Source organism: Podarcis pityusensis (genome assembly GCF_964106645.2).
Source record: "Podarcis pityusensis genome assembly, chromosome: 4".
Taxonomy (NCBI): Eukaryota; Metazoa; Chordata; class Lepidosauria; order Squamata; family Lacertidae; genus Podarcis; species Podarcis pityusensis.
The window spans coordinates 22,739,445-22,757,140 of NC_138027.1; the positions used below are offsets into that span (position 1 = coordinate 22,739,445).

The 17,696-nt window shown below is 41.9% G+C and overlaps 1 protein-coding gene across 2 annotated transcripts; it reads left to right on the forward strand.

Annotated features, from left to right (window-relative positions):
- The first annotated feature begins 5,526 nt into the window (after positions 1–5,526).
- On the forward strand, positions 5,527–8,304 carry LOC308476405 (uncharacterized protein C11orf87 homolog). 2 transcript variants are annotated; one of them, XM_081003957.1, is made up of 2 exons: positions 5,527–5,889; positions 6,638–8,304. In XM_081003957.1, exon 2 carries the CDS (start codon positions 6,805–6,807, stop codon positions 7,264–7,266), a length of 462 nt encoding a protein of 153 aa, XP_080860083.1. In that variant the 5' UTR covers positions 5,527–5,889; positions 6,638–6,804; the 3' UTR covers positions 7,267–8,304. The 2 variants fall into 2 exon arrangements, with proteins under 2 accessions (XP_080860083.1, XP_080860084.1); XM_081003958.1 differs by lacking the exon at positions 5,527–5,889 and adding an exon at positions 6,352–6,524.
- Positions 8,305–17,696: the final 9,392 nt, after the last annotated feature.

Below are 17,696 nucleotides of genomic sequence, written 5' to 3' on the forward strand. Positions count from 1 at the left end.
TTTTTTTAATCATCCCCAAATCTAGACCAGATGTGATCTAAGTATGGGGGGGGGGGAGGAATGAACAGGACAGACATGTTAAAATAAATGTGCGCTGATGTCATGGCCAATTTGGCGCTAAGATGTTTTTAAAGAAACAAAAATCCTTTCACAGAAAGTCTAGTGTTGAATAGAAAATCCTTTCATCTTAAATACTGTCAGAATATGGAAGAAATTGAAACACAGACTGATGAAGGATGTCTCTTTTCTTGCCACTGTTGTTGCATCCTTAATTTCCGAGTGAAGATCAACGTGTGCTATATAAACTGTGGATACCGTAAAGGTCTTTATAGACTAATTGTCTTTTATGAAAACAAGATTCCCATAACAACCCAGTAATTACAGGACAGATTGCAGGCACGGAATGCAAACTGGCTATTTTTACAGCAAGTACATTATTTCCTCAATAGCAAAGCTATTCGAGAAAAAATAGCTGGGGAATTAACCCCATCTGAGAAATAAATGCAGAACTTCAGATTTAATACATGAGGGTTGGTTATAGAATTGTTTCAGTTGCTAATAAATGCAGAAACAAACCATGGTGAAATTAGGAAGTAATGGGAAAAATATTTCAAAATCCAGATGCCACAAGAAATATGGGAGAAATATCCTAAAAGCTTTTGCAGATAAAAGCTTTTGCAGATGACCTGGTTTTGACCCTGCAGGAGCCAGAGTCTAGTACGAAAAGAGTATTACAACTGATTAATGACTTTGGTCGGGTGGCTGGATTTAAATTAAATAAACAGAAAACCAAAGTTTTGGGAAAAAATTTGACAGATACAGAGTCAGAACGGTTTCAGAAAGAGACAGAACTTAATGTGGTTAAAAAAGTAAAATACCTAGGGGTAAACATAACAGCAAAAAATCTAAGCCTATTTAAGGATAATTATGAAAAATGCTGGGCAGAAATTAAGAGAGACTTAGATAGTTGGTCAAAATTGAAACTTTCTTTGTTAGGCCGAATTGCTGCTATCAAGATGAATGTATTGCCAAGGATGTTGTTTTTATTTCAAACACTTCAGGTTTTGGACAAGACGGAGTGCTTTCAGAAGTGGCAGAGAGATATTTCTAAGTTTGTCTGGCAGGGCAAAAAGCCCAGAATTAAGTTTAAGATATTAACTGATGCGAAAGAAAGAGGAGGCTTTGCCCTGCCAGATTTAAAGTTGTATTATGAGGCCGCAGCGTTCTGCTGGCTAAAAGACTGGCTACTTCTTGAAGACACTGACGTGTTGGATTTGGAAGGGTTTAACAACGCTTTTGGATGGCATGCATACTTATGGTATGACAAGGTTAAAGCAAATAAGGCCTTTAAGAACCATATTGTCAGAAAATCACTGTTTAATGTCTGGACAAAATATAAAGACTTGCTGGAAAATAAAACTCCAAGGTGGCTTTCACCTTTGGAAGCTAAGGCCCGAAAAAGACCCAATATGGAGGCCAAATGGCCAAAATATTGGGAAATTCTAGAAAAAGATGGAGACAATTGGAAATTGCAGAGTTTGGAGAAAATGAAGGATAAAGTGCGAGACTGGTTACATTACGCTCAGATTAAAGAAGTTTTTAAAAATGACAAGAAATTAGGGTTCCAGGTGGAGAAATCGAAACTAGAAACAGAATTGTTAGAACCAAAGACTAAGGTACTTTCAAGGATGTATAACTTGCTGTTAAAATGGAACACACAAGATGAAATGGTTAAATCGGCTATGATAAGGTGGGCCCAGGACATTGGGTATAATATTATGTTTGAAGACTGGGAAAGGTTGTGGAGTACTGGATTGAAATTTACTGCATGTAACGCTTTGAAAGAAAATGTAATGAAAATGATATATAGATGGTATATGACCCCAGTCAAACTTGCAAAAATTTACCACCTGACTGACAATAAGTGTTGGAAATGTAAAGAGTGTGAAGGAACATTCTTCCACCTCTGGTGGACTTGCCCTAAAGTGAAGGCGTTCTGGGAAATGATTTATAATGAACTGAAAAAGGTATTTAAATATACCTTCACTAAGAAACCAGAGGCCTTTCTTTTGGGTATTGTCGGCCAAGGGGTGGTAAAGAAGGACCGGACATTTTTTATGTATGCAACAACAGCAGCAAGGATACTACTTGCAAAGCACTGGAAAGCTCAAGATCTACCCACACTGGAAGAATGGCAGATGCAACTGATAGACTATATGGAACTGGCTGAGATGACCGGCAGAATTCGCGACCTGGGAGAAGAGAAGATGGAGGAGGATTGGAAGAAATTTAAGAATTATTTACAAAAGCATTGTAATTTGAGTGAATGTTAAGCAGGATGCTAGATATGAAGCACCACTAACCTAGATGATTTAAGATAATAAGTGAGATTGAGAAAATATAAACTTTATTGAGAATTATAAGATTATAAAGACACAAATGAGATATAAGAATGCAAATAAGATAATAAATTGCTGGTAAAAAGTTATAATGATGAAAGTGGGAGCGGGAGATGTGAGGAAGTCCAAAGAAAATGTGAAATTATGTTAAGATTTGTTATACTGTGCATTATGTTCACTTTTATTGTAAACCCCAATAAATATTTTTCAAAAAAAAAAAGAAATATCCAATAAAATCCATAACTGCACAGATAAGGGATGGAGCCCAAAAACTGATAAACAAATAGTTCATCCCAGTGATGTGGTCTGCTCTCCTAACAAAACAAAGCTTATAAATTTGTTGTTGCACTGTACAAAAATAATGGACTTTGAGGTTTGAGTAAAATAAGCAGGGATGGAAATACACTGAGAGAAAAATGGCAGTTTTAAACAATAGCAGATGTCTAAGCAAAGCAGGGATATATGAATACTGAGAGGAAAATGGCACTGACCACTCCAGCTTTACTCATTTTTTTTCCTTCCATGTTCCCTTACCACTTCTCTTCCTATCTTGTGTTGCAGCTCTCTCTCTGCATCATTTATTCTCTTATCACCAGGCTGGGCACTGTTTTCCTTTCCAGAGTAGAAAGAGGCAAAGTAGGTGTTGAGCAGTTCCGCCTTCTCTCTGTCACCCAAGAGCATTTCTCCATCTTTTCCACAGTGAGCACCTATTTCCTTGTTCTTCCTCTTGCTTCAAACATAGCTGAAAAAACCTTCATTATTATTTTTGAACTCTCTTGCAAGCCTGACGGAGCTCATTCTGAGCTTTAGCCTACCTGACCTTCTCCCTCCTAGTGTTCACTACTCATTTATACTCTTCCTTTGTGACCTGCCCTTTCTTCCATTTCTTATGCATGCTCCCTTTCAACATCAGCTAATTTGAATGCTCCTCACCAGTTTCTTTAAATGCCCCCCACTTTTCTTTCTTGTTGGAATTATGCCTTTCCATTTCTTTGGTATAATGAATCCCTAAGGAGTGGTCATTTCCTCCTCATTGACCAGTTTTTCCCTGTTGGTGATGATCAGGTCCAAGATAATTGATTGTCTTGTTGCTTCTTCCACCTTCTGGAAAATGAAATTGTCAGCAAACTGTTGGATCTTACGTTCTCAACCAGGTTTGAGCTCCAACTGATACCAGAGTTGTTGAAGTCTCCTACAAGTATCATATATCTCCTCCAAAGGCTAGTTTTGTCTCTATCTTTCTCTCTGCTGAATTAACAAGGGCAACACTGAGACTAACAGAGCCTCCAAGTGTCCCTACTTTCCACGGGTGTCCCTGATTTGGCCACTGGTCCCATCACCTCCTGGCAAGTAAAAGGGGAGGAAATAGAGGAAGTGAGAGATTTTACTTTCTTGGGCTCCATGATCACTTCAGATGGTGACAGCAGTCATGAAATTAAAAGACGCCTGCTTCTTGGGAGAAAAGCGATGACAAACCTAGACAGCATCTTAAAAAGCAGAGACATCACCTTACCGACAAAGGTCCGTATAGTTAAAGCTATGGTTTTCCCAGTAGCGATGTATGGAAGTGAGAGCTGGACCATAAAGAAGGCTGATCGCCGAAGAATTGATGCTTTTGAATTATGGTGCTGGAGGAGACTCTTGAGAGTCCCATGGACTGCAAGAAGATCAAACCTCTCCATTCTGAAGCAAATCAGCCCTGAGTGCTCACTGGAAGGACAGATCGTGAAGCTGAGGCTCCAATACTTTGGCCACCTCATGAGAAGAGAAGACTCCCTGGAAAAGACCCTGATGCTGAGAAAGATGGAGGGCACAAGGAGAAGGGGACGGCAGAGGACGACATGGTTGGACAGTGTTCTCGAAGCTACCAGCATGAGTTTGACCTCCACTGCGGGAGGCAGTGGAAGACAGGAGTGCCTTGCGTGCTCTGGTCCATGGGGTCACGAAGAGTCGGACACGACTAAACAACAACAACAACAACCCTGATTTGGAGAAGCCATCCCAGTTTCTGATTTGATCCCGGAATGTCCCACTTTTCTTTAGGATGTCCCTATTTTCATTGGAGAAACGCTGGAGGGTATGGAGTTATCCAACCCCCGAGCCTTCTGAAGGCAATCCTGTATAGGGAAGGGTTGGTTTTTTTTAATGTTTAATGTTTTTATGTATGTTGGAAGCTGCTCAGAGTGGCTGGGGCAACCCAGTAAGAAGTGTGGTGTATAAATAGTAAAATTATAATTATGGAATGGGACGTCCCTATTTTCATCAGAGAAATGTTGGAGGATATGGACTAAGGTGGGGGAATCATAGAACTGTAGAGTGGGAAGGGACCCTGGGGGTCATCTAGTCCAACCCCCTGTAATGCAGGAATCTTTTGCCCAACGTGAGGCTTGAACCCACCACCCTGAGATCAAAAGAGTCTCATGCTGTAATGCTACCTGGATTGGCTGTAAATTAAAAGGCAAGCAGGCAGGCAGGTTGCTTGGAGCTGGCTGAGGGCAGACTGAAGTTGGTGGGACAGGTACCCCATTCACTCTAATGGAGCGGCCTCCATTATACTGCTCTGTATTATAAATAGGATTTCTCTTATTTCTGAAGGAGCATTAAGGCTTGCTTGTGGTGATGGATTAGGCAAAGGTGGGCATTATAACTGGGCTTCACTTATGGCCTTGTTTGGCTGAGGTGCTTGTGGACGAGGCAGGGATGGCAGTATAAATATAAACCATCCTAAACTCTGGCATTTTTCTTTTCTACCCTTGAGCACAGCTGTCAACTTTTTTCTTGTGAGGGATCCTATTCGGAATAAGGGAATTTCCCTTAAAAAAGGGGAAACGTTGGCAGCTATGCCCTTGAGGCGTTGTGTTTTTAGGACCCGCCTTATTTTTACACTTGCGAGTTGTTTCAAATGTCGCGTTTTCATGCCCTGGGACCTTAAAAGAGTGAAGGGTAATAAATAATAACGGGGGGAGGGACGCGCGCGGGAAACTTCTGAACGGTCGCGGAGCTTCGTTTGGCTCAATCGATTATGGATTTGGGAGGAGGGAGAACGCGATTTATTATATTTTTATTTTTATTTTTAACCATATGAAGGGAGTGTGAGGGGGGTGGGGTGCAGCAAAATAAGGTGCTATGGGAACAATGAGGAGGAGGAGGAGACCCGAGAGAGAGTCGCCTGAGGGGGAGCCAGGCCTCTTTCCCGAGCGCCTCAGCCCCTCCGCCTGAGGGAGAAGAAACAAAAGCCGGTGAGGCGGCGGCGACGACGACGACGACGAGGCACAGGGGGAGCGGCGGGAAGCGGAGCCCAGTCAGAGGCTCCCGGCTGCGTGACGTCACCGCCCGGGCTGGCTATAGGCTGGCCGCTGAGCTCTCCGAAGCGGCGGCGGCGGCGGCTCTGCCCGCTTCATTCAGCGCTTTCCGCAGCCTGTGTGCACTCGGGGGGCTCCCTCGCCAGCGACACACAGACCGGGCACAACTCCCCGCAGCGGAGGCCCAGGTAAGGGAAGGGGGCGACGTCTCTTTTTCGCCGGGGTTCGCTTCCCGGTGGACCTCCCCCCACCCCACCTCTGCCTTTCACCCCCTCAGGGTCTCCCCTCGCGAAACAGCCTGCGGGGTTGGCTGGGGGGGGGGGCGGCTGCCGTGGGGTGGGATGGGGGGCAGCCCCAGAAGGTGCACGAGGAGGGAGGGGGGTCCGCACAAGTCCAAACTTTGCCAGCCTCTGGAACTTGGTCAGGCTATGGGGGGGGGGGGGAGGGAAAACACACGCCTACCAAGCTGCTGAGTAATTTGAGAAAATGAGGTTGCCAATGCAGTTTGTGGACTATGTATATTTTGATCTATCTATATAGATTAAAATTTTATATCTCTCTATAGATACCCGTATATCTATATGTCTGCATATCACTAGACAGATATGTATCGCTATGTGATTCTCCCTGTTTTCCAAGATTTGGGAGGCAGCAGCGACCCACTAGGATGCGGTCTTCAATTTCCAGGGCGCTCTCTTGCGTGTTTAAATCGCTCCACCGACAACCCACCCTACCTCAGTCATTGTTCTAGATGCCGCCCGCTGAAGTGTGTTTAGTTTTGGGGGATGGGGGAGACCTCTGCAGCTGGAAAGATTAATTTGAGGTAGCGGTGGTTAAGGGGGGAAATAATAGAAGATGAGAGGGGAGTATCATAATGGTTTTCTTTTAAGCCAGGGAAGACACATTTAATTTCCCCCCCTTTTTTTCATTTTGCAGGCTGGATCTTCCTTTCCTCGTTAGCGAAGGAGAAAAAAAGAGGGAGGGAGCCTGAAGGACTGTGTGAAGGCAAGGCATTTCCCCGAAACATTGCCAGCATCCCAGCTCGAGCATCTGCAGCGAGAGAGGACGAGAGAGGATCCTCGTCTTTACGAAAAGCCTCCTCAATGAGTGCCAAGCTCTCCAAGGAGTTCAGGCTCTCCCTGCCGCCCTGCCTCTTGAATAGGACATCTGGCTCTTCAAATGCCAGTACCACCTGCATCGTGCAAATGGGGCAGCTCTTCCAGTCTTTCTCTTCCACTTTTGTTTTAATTGTTCTGATCGCCCTCATCTTCTGCCTGATTCTCCTCTCCCTCATTACTTTCCATGTCCACAAGAGGAAGATGAAGAAACGGAAAATGCAAAAGGCTCAGGAGGAATACGAACGGGACCACTGCAGCAGCACCAGCGCTGAGGCAGGAGGTTCGTGTGAAATACCTCAAGGAAGAGAAACATCCAGGCTGGGAAGAACCACCCAGGATTCTAATACCCAGTGTACTTCTGCTCCAGAACCACAGAAAACACATCCTGAAAGATCATGTTTGGACACAGATACTCCAGGGCTTTTGCACACAGTGGTATTGTCTTGATTTTCTTTCCTTTTTATTTTCTGTGGGGACCTCACCAAAAGACACTGTTTGGTGTTTGTACATATCTGAGTGGTTATCATTATAATCTTGAAGAAGATGAAGAAGAAAAATTATTATTATTATTATTATTACTACTACTACTATTATTAATAAGGAAAGAAGCAACCAGAAATCAAACGCATGACAAATTTCATTGCGTTTCTCATTGACTTTTTGCAAAGGGAAGGATGCATCTTTATTTCTTTATTTTCCTTTCAGAGAAGACAAGAAAAAGCTGCACAGTGCTACCAAATATAAAGTAATCTGCCCGAAAAGAAAAGGTGCAGACAGTACAATTGTGATGTACATATATAAATGATCTAGATTATATATAACAGCATATCTCTATTTCCCTACCCTTCTTTGTTGGAGATTATCCTTAAGTGTCATGGTATTTAAAGGACTGTATCACCGGCCAAGAATGAAAAAGGGAGGGAGAGATAACGGGGTGGGGGGGGCGACAGAAAGGGAGAGACTACTTCTAAACATTCTTTTGGACTTTTGTCTCAGTGGCACTGGCAAGGTGAGGGGACTGTTCTGTTGACCAATTTGCAGTGAAGCATGAAAGATCTGACCTTTTCGTAAGGTTTCTTGTGTCAATAACAGTTCTCCCCTCCTCCTCTTTTCCAACACCATCACTCTCTTTTAAGAGATTGGCATAAAAAAATAAAACCACCTGCCCCTGATTAAGCATAAGCAAATAAAAAATGACCCTCCATCAACTGATGCTGATCTCCTTTTTAATTTTTTTTAATTCCTCTCGCTTTCTCTCTCTCTGCAGTATTATATACCCTGTGCCCTGCAAAGCTGCGTATGCCAAACAGACTAGCTAGGCTTCTATACCTATATCTATTATCTATGGGAGGGACTGGGGTTGTTACTCCACAGGAATGTTTTGGGTTGTATCTTTCTCTGTTTCTCTCTTTAGGCATTTTCAATTGTAACAACCTTTTTCTTATTATTAAATCTGGAATAAGATACCTTTTGTGGTGACCAAAACTAAGGTGATTGCAGTAATTTATTTTTATCCTTGAATCTTTGAAAAGTTTCCACATTGCTAGTGTTGTAGGAAGTCTTATTTCAGATGACCCTCAGGGTCCCTCCTAACTCTACAGTTCTTTGAGTCTGTGTTGAGATTCCTGCATTGCAGGGGATTGGACTAGATGACCCTCAGGGTTCCCTGCATCTCTTCTGTGATTTTATGCTACATTCTAAGCAACATCCTTTACTGCGTTATTCTCAACTTACAGTTTACCCTTCCGAAAATTCAGTTTTGCATTGGTATAACATGGAGATGTTTTCTACTGTTCTTACTGAGATATAGTTTGGGCATCTTCCTATCCAGAATACTGTATGGTGACAACATACCACTTATTCCCTCACAGTTGCTCTTCTCTTGTGAATCCAGGGTGTGACAAAAATGTCATTATTAAAACATAATATTTTAGAAGGGGGTGGTGTCCTTTCCCAAAGACAAATGACCACAAATTACTTGAGGAAAGTGTGTGGCTGTATGTTGTTAATACTGATAACAGAGGGAACTAAGTTAAACATTGTTAAGTTCCATTCATTTCAATGGGTGAGAGTAAAGTATGTGCCTTCAACTGCCATCCTACATTCATTTACTTGGTAATAAGTTCCACTGAATAAAGTAGAAGTTGCTTTCCAGTAAATTTTCATAGCACTGTGCTTTAAGTCTCCTCTAGAAGTTAAACTTCAATCCTCTACCTACTTACCTGGGAATAAGGTCTTTGAATGAGACTTACTTTTGAATAGGCATGCATAGCATTGCAATGTTACTAAGGAACAAGTGTAATGGACAGAGTAAATGTGCCCAGGACTGTGATGTTATCAGGGCTTAAATGTGCTCAACTTTGCCAAAATGGTGCTCAAAGGTGTGTGGGGTTGTTGTTTTGCAATTATTACCTCATTTCTTTCAGTCAAAAGAAATAGTACTTACAGGAAACACAGTAGATTTGGTTTAAAATTACTTTAAATCATCATCATCATCAGACATTATTTGCTGCCAGCAAGTGCCATGAGTCAGTCTTGTATATAAGCCCACAAAATGTACTAGCCTGCAAAGAAACAAAATAGTAGTGTGCTGGGGGTTGGCAGATAAGATATTGCAAGCTGTGTTTCTGTGCTGGGCACGGAAGAGGTGGCTTCCATCCTCTAGCAACCTGCTAGGTTTTTTTGTTGGGCACAGAGGAGGAACGAAGCACACTACATTGCTCAGTGGCCTGCATGGAATTTCTGGTAATCTATGGCTACGAGGCCAGTACTTAAATACAAGGCTGCTTTAGGTGAGTTGTCTAAATTCCTAAAATCTCTTCTGTACAATGTCTGAGGGTGCAGAATCTCTTAGGTTTGTGTTAATTAATAGCAATACAATGGATAAAAATTAAATGGAAGAGGACATCAACTAGATATACATTACATCCAGAGAGCCTTTAATTTTTAATATTCTATCTTCTGTCCTCTGCACATTCTCTCCTCTTTCCCTCAGTGATGGTGGAAAGCATAATTCTCTTAAAACAAGACATGCCACTTAGATAACTTGATTAAATTAATAGACTTTAGAAGATTGGCCATGGAGTGGGGGAGCTTTAGAAGACGGGCAGTCAAACACATATTTCCAACACGTTTGTGCTGCACTGCCACTGTGGCATCAAAATGCAACAAATTTGGCTTATTGATATTTTTTCCATCTTTCCTTCTACTCTTGGCTAATTAGATGAGAAATTGCTGCTGGGCTAGAATCTATGTTTCCATTCCTTTTAGACAAGTACTCTATCAATCTAGCCAGAGGAGACTACTCCAAAAGCTCGGGATGGTTTATCATGCCAAATACACCATAGCACTGGCAATTAGGTTTAAGCAATGCAGTTATGTAAAACTGGCACCTAACTCCTTAGTTGGGCAGATATGATGATACGATTATCTTTCCTCTCTGCTCTCCCCTGTAATGTATGATGTGGAATACACTTGCAGTGTAAAGTGGTACACTGCAGGAACAGGATTTTCACCTTAGTGAGTACTAGGCCCCAGTTCCATTGAAACTAGTATAACAATCTAGCCATGAAAAATTAAGAATAACAATTCCCATTATTTTCTAGGGGACTTGGGCTTTGTTGTTACAAAGAGTAGTTTAGGTAGTAACTCTGTGCTTGGACTGCAGACTGCAAGTGGTGTCTCACATGACAGAATGCTCTTCCATGCAAACAAAAGGAAGTAAATCCTTACATATAGAAAGCTAGATGCCAGGGAAAGTGTTCCAGCCTCACCTTTGCCCTGACATCTTGTTTTTCCTGCAATTTAATTAAACTGTAGGAGCATCCAAGCATGTGAGTTCTGATTATCATTCTGAAGTTGTACAGCCTAGACACAGGTTCACCACATCAGTGAGAGCTGGGCTTAGGACACCACTAACTTTAGCTGGACAGAAATCTGTGTGTGTGCGCATGCGCATGCAGGCAAGTCTTTTAATGTAGATAATATTAGGCATAATCCAATCAAAGATAAGGAAGATCTGTTGGTTTTATTTGGAGAGATTTAAGCATGGACTTAACTCCCATTGAAAGCAATGAGACTTACCTTTGAGAGGATTGTTGCTTCTACCACTGATTTTGTGCTTTTGGCTTTGAACAAATTATTACTATTTATGAACAAATTATTATGATTCATACTATCCAAGTAGTGTGAAGTTTACAGGTCACTCCAATGCATTTCAGAATGACAATTCTGCCTGAGTGTCTGAAATCAATCGCCGCCTTTTCTCTCATAAGCACTCAGTGCATGCAGTAATTCCCCAGAGGTGCACTGCCTTTCAAAACTTATTGCAGTTATAAAATTGTACTATTAGTGGGGAAAGGTAAAAAGAGGCACCAAAGCACAGAAATAGCTCTGTATTTGCAGATGCAAATAATAATAACATCTGTTCATTTGCAAAAATAAAAATAAAAATGTTAAACATATATATATTCCTGTCTGCACCAAAACGTAGTTTGTGGCTGAATTTTTCCGCATGGTTATTTTGCAAGAAGTGAGATACATCCTTTAACTTAAAAAGAGTTTGCTTAGGACAAGGTTTGATTAAAACAGCAGCAATGCAGAATTTATATATTTTTTAAAAAAACACAAATTGCCAAATACTAGAAATGTAAGGTACTATAATAAATTACTGTACTAAAGGTATATGTTCAGCTTACAAAAATAGTTCCAAATAACTTTAAAGTACTGCCTCTTTAGGGGTTTGTATAAACCGGTTTTGGGAAAGCAGAGCAAGATGTGTAGGTTTTCTTTTAATTTCTTATGGAACAATGTGTCATCTGAAGAGTAGCTAGGATGTTTTTTCCAAAGGGACTGGAGGCACAGAGATTCTGTCAAACCAATTGCTTCAAAGCCCTACAGCTACAACTAAACTTTTCCACTTATCATTCAGTATTAATAAGCTGGATGCTTCTCTCTCGGAATCAGAAGAGCAAGGAAAATGGCTTATATTAACTGTTGGTTGGAGAGGGAGGAAATCTGTCCTATGCATGTTTACTCAGAAGTAGGTCCTGTTGTGTTTAATGGGGGGGGGGTAGTCCCAGGTAAGGCTGCAATCCTAACCCTACTTATCTGAGAGTAAGCCCCATTGCATTAATAGAACGTACATCTGAGTAGACATGGTGAGGCTTGCGCTGTAAATCTGTTTAGGATTGTGGCATATGGCTGAGATCTTTTGCACATCTGTTGTTGTTGTTTAGTCGTTTAGTCGTGTCCGACTCTTCGTGACCCCATGGACCAGAGCACACCAGGCTCTCCTGTCTTCTTTGCACATCTACTTGAGAGCAAACTATTTAATTCAATAGCACTTTCATTTCAGTATACATACAGAGAAACAGGCTGTAAAGCTATGAACAGATGAGAGCAATCCTATGCAGATGTACTTGGGGGTAACTCCTAGTGTGAACTTGGTAGTATTTACTTTGGGAATGTTGTCATAGCCTGTGATACATAGACTTTTGGGGTCTTACTGTGGTCTCTTGCATTGTAAGTTTGTTTGAAGTTCTTCATGTTATACTCCAGGAAGGCCAAAGCGAGCTTCTGGAAATGTGAACACATTTTCATTTGATTCTTAATGGATAGTGACTATGATGCGTAAGATATACTCCTGTGCCAATGACTAGCATGTTTTAGAAATATTTGAAATTTCTGTTTTTTAAAGTGTGTGAAAGGGTCTACATGTGTGCCCAGAGCTCAATCTACAGGGTGTTAGGGGTGGACTGTTCCCCTTAAATTTTGAGATAACACCCTTAACTCCTGTTTTTAGAAGGCTATAGACCGGAAGAAATGGAAGTCAAATGATAGGCCTTTTGATTTCATTATGGCTATGTCTGCAATTTCCTCCATAATTTAAATCCTGTGTTTAGTCCTTTAAAGAGAATGAGGTTGTGGGACTCAACAAAGCTTCCCTTTGGAGTGAAATTTGCTAAACCTGGATCCTCCTGCAATTGAGGGATGGGGGGGAAATTCAATTCACACTTTCTGAAACATCAGGAAAACAAAAACAGCCATCCTTCAGATTTTGTACTCATCCAAATTTTGTGATGCAGTTCTCCAACAAAGCAGTGTTAGAAAAATACATACATTAGGGGGAATTTTGCATTAAAATGAATGTATTTGTGAAAATAACATAATTAGGGGAAATTGCTTGCTTATGAAAATGTGTTTATTCGGATGAATTTTCAGGAATTTTGTATTTTTAAGAGTCGGAACATGAGAAACTGCCCTCTGTCTAAGTCCATTTCACTATTCCATTGACACCAATGGCAGAAGGGGAGTGGCTGCAATAAGGAAATGGACCTCTCTCCCTGCCTGCAGTGAGACTTTTGTTCCATTTCCACCTTCCATTTATGCTTGTAGAACTGGCAGGCACATCAACTGAAGCAGCTCGCTAGCCATGTCTTTTTGTCATGCCAGCTGCCTGGCAACATCCTTATTTTTATTTTCTTTTTTGCAGTACCAGGCAGGCAGCAAAAAGCAGGAAGATAATGACGTTTCTGGGAGGCCACCATCTGCGACTTGGTGGATTGCATTCATCTTTGGTGAAACGGTTGTTGTGTTACCTAGTTATACGAAGCTATGGATTCTGAGTCACAGATGGGGCCATGGAAGCAGGAAGTCATAGCCTGTACCAGTCTACTGGAGCTAAAAGAGGACATATTAGCTTAGGATGTATTGGTTTAAAAGCTTATAATAATGCAGTGTCTGCCACTAAGTTAGTAGACATCTGTGGCTTCCAGTCATGTGGTGAAGAGTTGTTGTCTGTAAGCAGCTTAGCATTCCCAGTGGCCTGTGCAGGGTTGATTAATATGGGGCGGATTCAACTGAGTGGTTAGGGGCCTACACAAGGACTTTGCCGTGCATGACCGCAAGTCCCATGTTGAAAGATTTACAGCAAGGATGGAGAACTTGGATTTGAAGTTGTTGTGACTACCAACTCTCATCAGCCTGGCCAGCATGCCCAATGGTGAGGGTTGATGGGAGGACCACAGATTCCCCACCCTGGCTCTAGTATGCCAGGGAGAAGTGTTCAAACCCAGAGTGGTCCATGCTGTGCTAGTTTGTTCTTTCAGGAGCATTTTGCTATATCTTATTTCCACATATGAGAGCACTGAAAAGCACTCCCCATGTCGAAAGTGAATTTTCTCACTTTAGGACTCTACCACCTTCTCCTTCTGCTGCATGTAGTGTTCAGGCATAAAGCAGCTACAGTGTTGCTCCTCATTTTCTGAACCCTCGGCTGACCTGGATTCCGTTCCCAGGTTTTATTTTCAGTAAAACGGAAATAATTGTGACCTACCTCCGAGGGCACAGAGAATGCGAGATAATTGCTACAATGTGCCGTGCTGTGTATATATACTATTAACTGCATATTTCCACTTTCAGAATTTAACAAAGCTATAATTTCTCAGGATGCGGTTACTGAGGCTCAACTACTTAAAGACCTGAGACGTTTTCTGCGTCAACCCTCCTTTTGGGGGGGGGGGTAATCAGTATATATACTTGCCAACTTCATGAATCTGATGTAGGGGAGCTTTGGGCCATAAAAGATTGTGCGTCAATAAATGTATAAGTTATTCAGCTGCTACAGAGCTCTTTGTTGCTACTACCCTTCTGTAATTCATCTTTAAGGCTAGATGGGTACCATTTGACCCAATTTGTAGATGGAGGATGATAATATTTATCCAAAGGAAGAGGTGGCTACAATGCACTGCTTATCAAAAACATTGCTGCAGTGATGTGGTGGTGACCATTCACTTAAATAGCTTTAAAAAAAAAGAGAGCAGGCATTTGTTTTATTTCTTTATTTTCTCCTCCAAGGAGAATTGGGTGGTTTGCATGATTCCCCCTATTCTGTCCTCACAATTTTATTTATTTATGGCATTTATTCCTAGCTCTTTATTCAAAAAGGCTCTCATAGCAGCTTAAAAAAACCAGTACTCAGATAACCCTTCCCCACTGGCTCACAATCTAAAAAGATACGACACATAAGGAAAAAGGAAGGGCAGAGAGGAGGGGAAAGCAAGCACAAGGTCTTGAAGTTATTAGGACCTCCATGAGAGGTATGTTAGGCTAAGAGAGACTGATCCAATGTGTTTCTTCTGCCTAAGTCCAGCTGTCTAACCACTACATCACACATCTCAGCGTGGAAGGCTAGGAGGACTGGATAGAGGGCCGAGTATGACTGACCTCTTTGCTTTTTGAAGGGAGTTTCCCCATTGGAATAGAGTAGAACCTAGCTGGCTGGCAGTTCATGTTTTCAGCCAGTCTGCCATGCTCTTCTTTGGGATACTATAAGCTGCAAGTACTCCATTACCTCTGCACCCTCATTTTCACTTTCTTTTTAACTGACACACAACATTCTTTAGCTCCTGGGCAAGCTCAGTCCCTGGTCTGGTGTGTGTGTGTGTGTGTGTGTGTGTGTGTGTGTGTGTACAAACCCTTTTAGGTTTGTTTGTTTGTTTGTTTGTTTGTTTGTTTTAAATGTGTACTTCTGCAAATGGCTGGGCTTTCTCAAGCACCTTCCTTTAGTTTCTCAGTGGCCACATTCCTGCTCCATTTATATTGGCACTTGCCACCCAAGTTCACTATGTGTAGCCAGTTCTACCATTAGACAGAATGAAGCATCTGCCGTAGGCACCTGATTTTGGCTGTCACTAAAGGGCAAAGCAAATTGTTAGCTATTAAATTTGTTATTCTTGTACTTAAGCCACCAGGAAGAGCAAGAGGTGTGCATGGAGTTTTCTGCCAAAATATTCCAAATGTCCTTGGATACAATGCACTTTGACTTGGGGAGGGAGCACCATTTGCTGTTCTGCCTCAGGCCGCAAAATGTATTGGGCCAGTCCTGGCTATTAGAGGGAGTAATAGGGTTTTGGTTAAGCCGTGTTCAGTGGACCAGTTTCCACAAATCTACCATGGCTGGCACCAACATGGGGAAATGATTTCTGCCAACTGAAGTAGAAAACCCTGTCTGACACATTATACTTTTCTTATTAAGAATACTTCATTTCAGGCACGCTGACAGCCCAGTGTGTGGAAGCATGCTCTGTAACTGTCAGAGAAGTCCCTATGGATTAAGGAGGAGGGGGCACTGGAAGTTTGTCATCCCTGATCACTGGACTGAGAAATACATTTGCTTCTGCTTTATTTTTGGTGTGTTTTTTAAAGTCTGATAATCCCCCACCACGAGAATCTTAAGTACCACAAACGCAGTTCTGCAAACAAGAATTTCAGCCTGAGTGGCTTTCATATTGTGGGGCAGAGGGGGAGGGGGATGAAGATAATCTTTAGTTATAGAACTGGGGGGGGGGGGTCAAAACAGAAAGCAATACATGAAAGCATCTAGAAGAAGATGTGAGGTTTTATTGTTAGAATGCATTGCAATGATTGTTCAGTCGCCTGCAGGCAATTGTGATCAAAAGTGATGGACAGCAGTCCACTTCTCTGCCTCTTCCGTCAATTCCATAGAACCCAAATTTTGTTGATCTATTGTTTGTTTCTTGCATTAATTAGGAGTATTGGGGTTTTTTGCACTCAGTATCTCACTGGTCTGCCATTAAGGCCTTCAGTGTGGCTCCCCAAACATATTAACACAGCAGTGATGAAATTGAATGCAAGTACAAATCCATTTTAAGAATACAAATATCAAAACCAAAAACAACCGTAAAAGCAGAAGCAATTTTAAGCTGTCACTTTTTCATGCTGCTACAATTAAAAATTACCACAAGATGTATCAGGCAGCCTTGCTTGGTTAGACCATGCCCTGCAAGCGTAAGAATCCTTGTGGATCTTCTTGCCAAACAGCAGAAGGAAAGAACAGGGGAACTTTTCTCTGTCTTTCTCGCTCGGAGGAGCACTGAAGAGAGGCTACCCATGCCCTAGTGCAACAGCTGTTTTAACTCATCATATATCAAACCTGCTTTTGCAGGTGTGCATCCATGGATCTGGCAATGGTGTGGACAGAAAGCTGGAGCCTTGAATGCTACTCATGTGTAGCAGTGTCTTGCATTCATAGAGAGACGATCTGTTACTTCCTGGATTGGGCTTTGTCTCCTTTTACACCCGAGTGTTGGCCATAATTTCCATGCTCTGCTTTGTGAAATATACAAGCATAATGATTTTGTAGGCATAGGTATGATTCGTTTTGGTATATTTGCAAAAGTTTGTAAGAGCCTTACAGAGCATATTTTTTAATTGTGAGTTCAAATGCTTTTGGAGCTACATTTAGAGAACTTAACTGATGTGCAGTCCAATTCTGTGCATGTTTATTCACATGTAATCCCTTTACTATCTACAACAGGCTTTACTTCCAAGTAAGTGTACCCAGAATGGCAGCATCAGCCTGCTGGATAACTTAATTTTCTAGGCGCACTGCGTAACATTCCTCCTGCCCACATTCCTCAGGCATATTTGCATACGTCAGAATGCAAATCTTCTTTTTATACATGATTGCTAGTTTCAATTCAGCCTTCGTTTCACTTGCAGTGAACATTTACAATGATCGAATGAGCTGTTTTGTAGCTGATATGGAATTATGGTGTTGCGACTGGCCCATTTTTCTAAGAAACATATGCTCACAAGGGGGAGGGGAACGAGTACCATTGGCAATATGTGGCAGCGAGCACTGCTAGCAATGTCAAAGCTGAGGCAGGCTGGATCAGCCTTCATGCTGCTGGATGCAGCTCACAATTAAGACCAGTGGATGGAAAAGCTCAGAGGACCCAGAAGTGCTGCATTCATCCTTCATGAATATGAACAAGAAGAAAATCAGACTGCCAAATTCAATTGTAAGTCAGTGATGCTCGACTGAATTCTATACAGCTGTTGCAGCTTATCAG

Bases quoted from the DNA above. Each gene is read 5' to 3' on its own strand.
- LOC308476405 (XM_081003957.1), top strand. From the start codon at position 6,805: ATGAGTGCCAAGCTCTCCAAGGAGTTCAGGCTCTCCCTGCCGCCCTGC.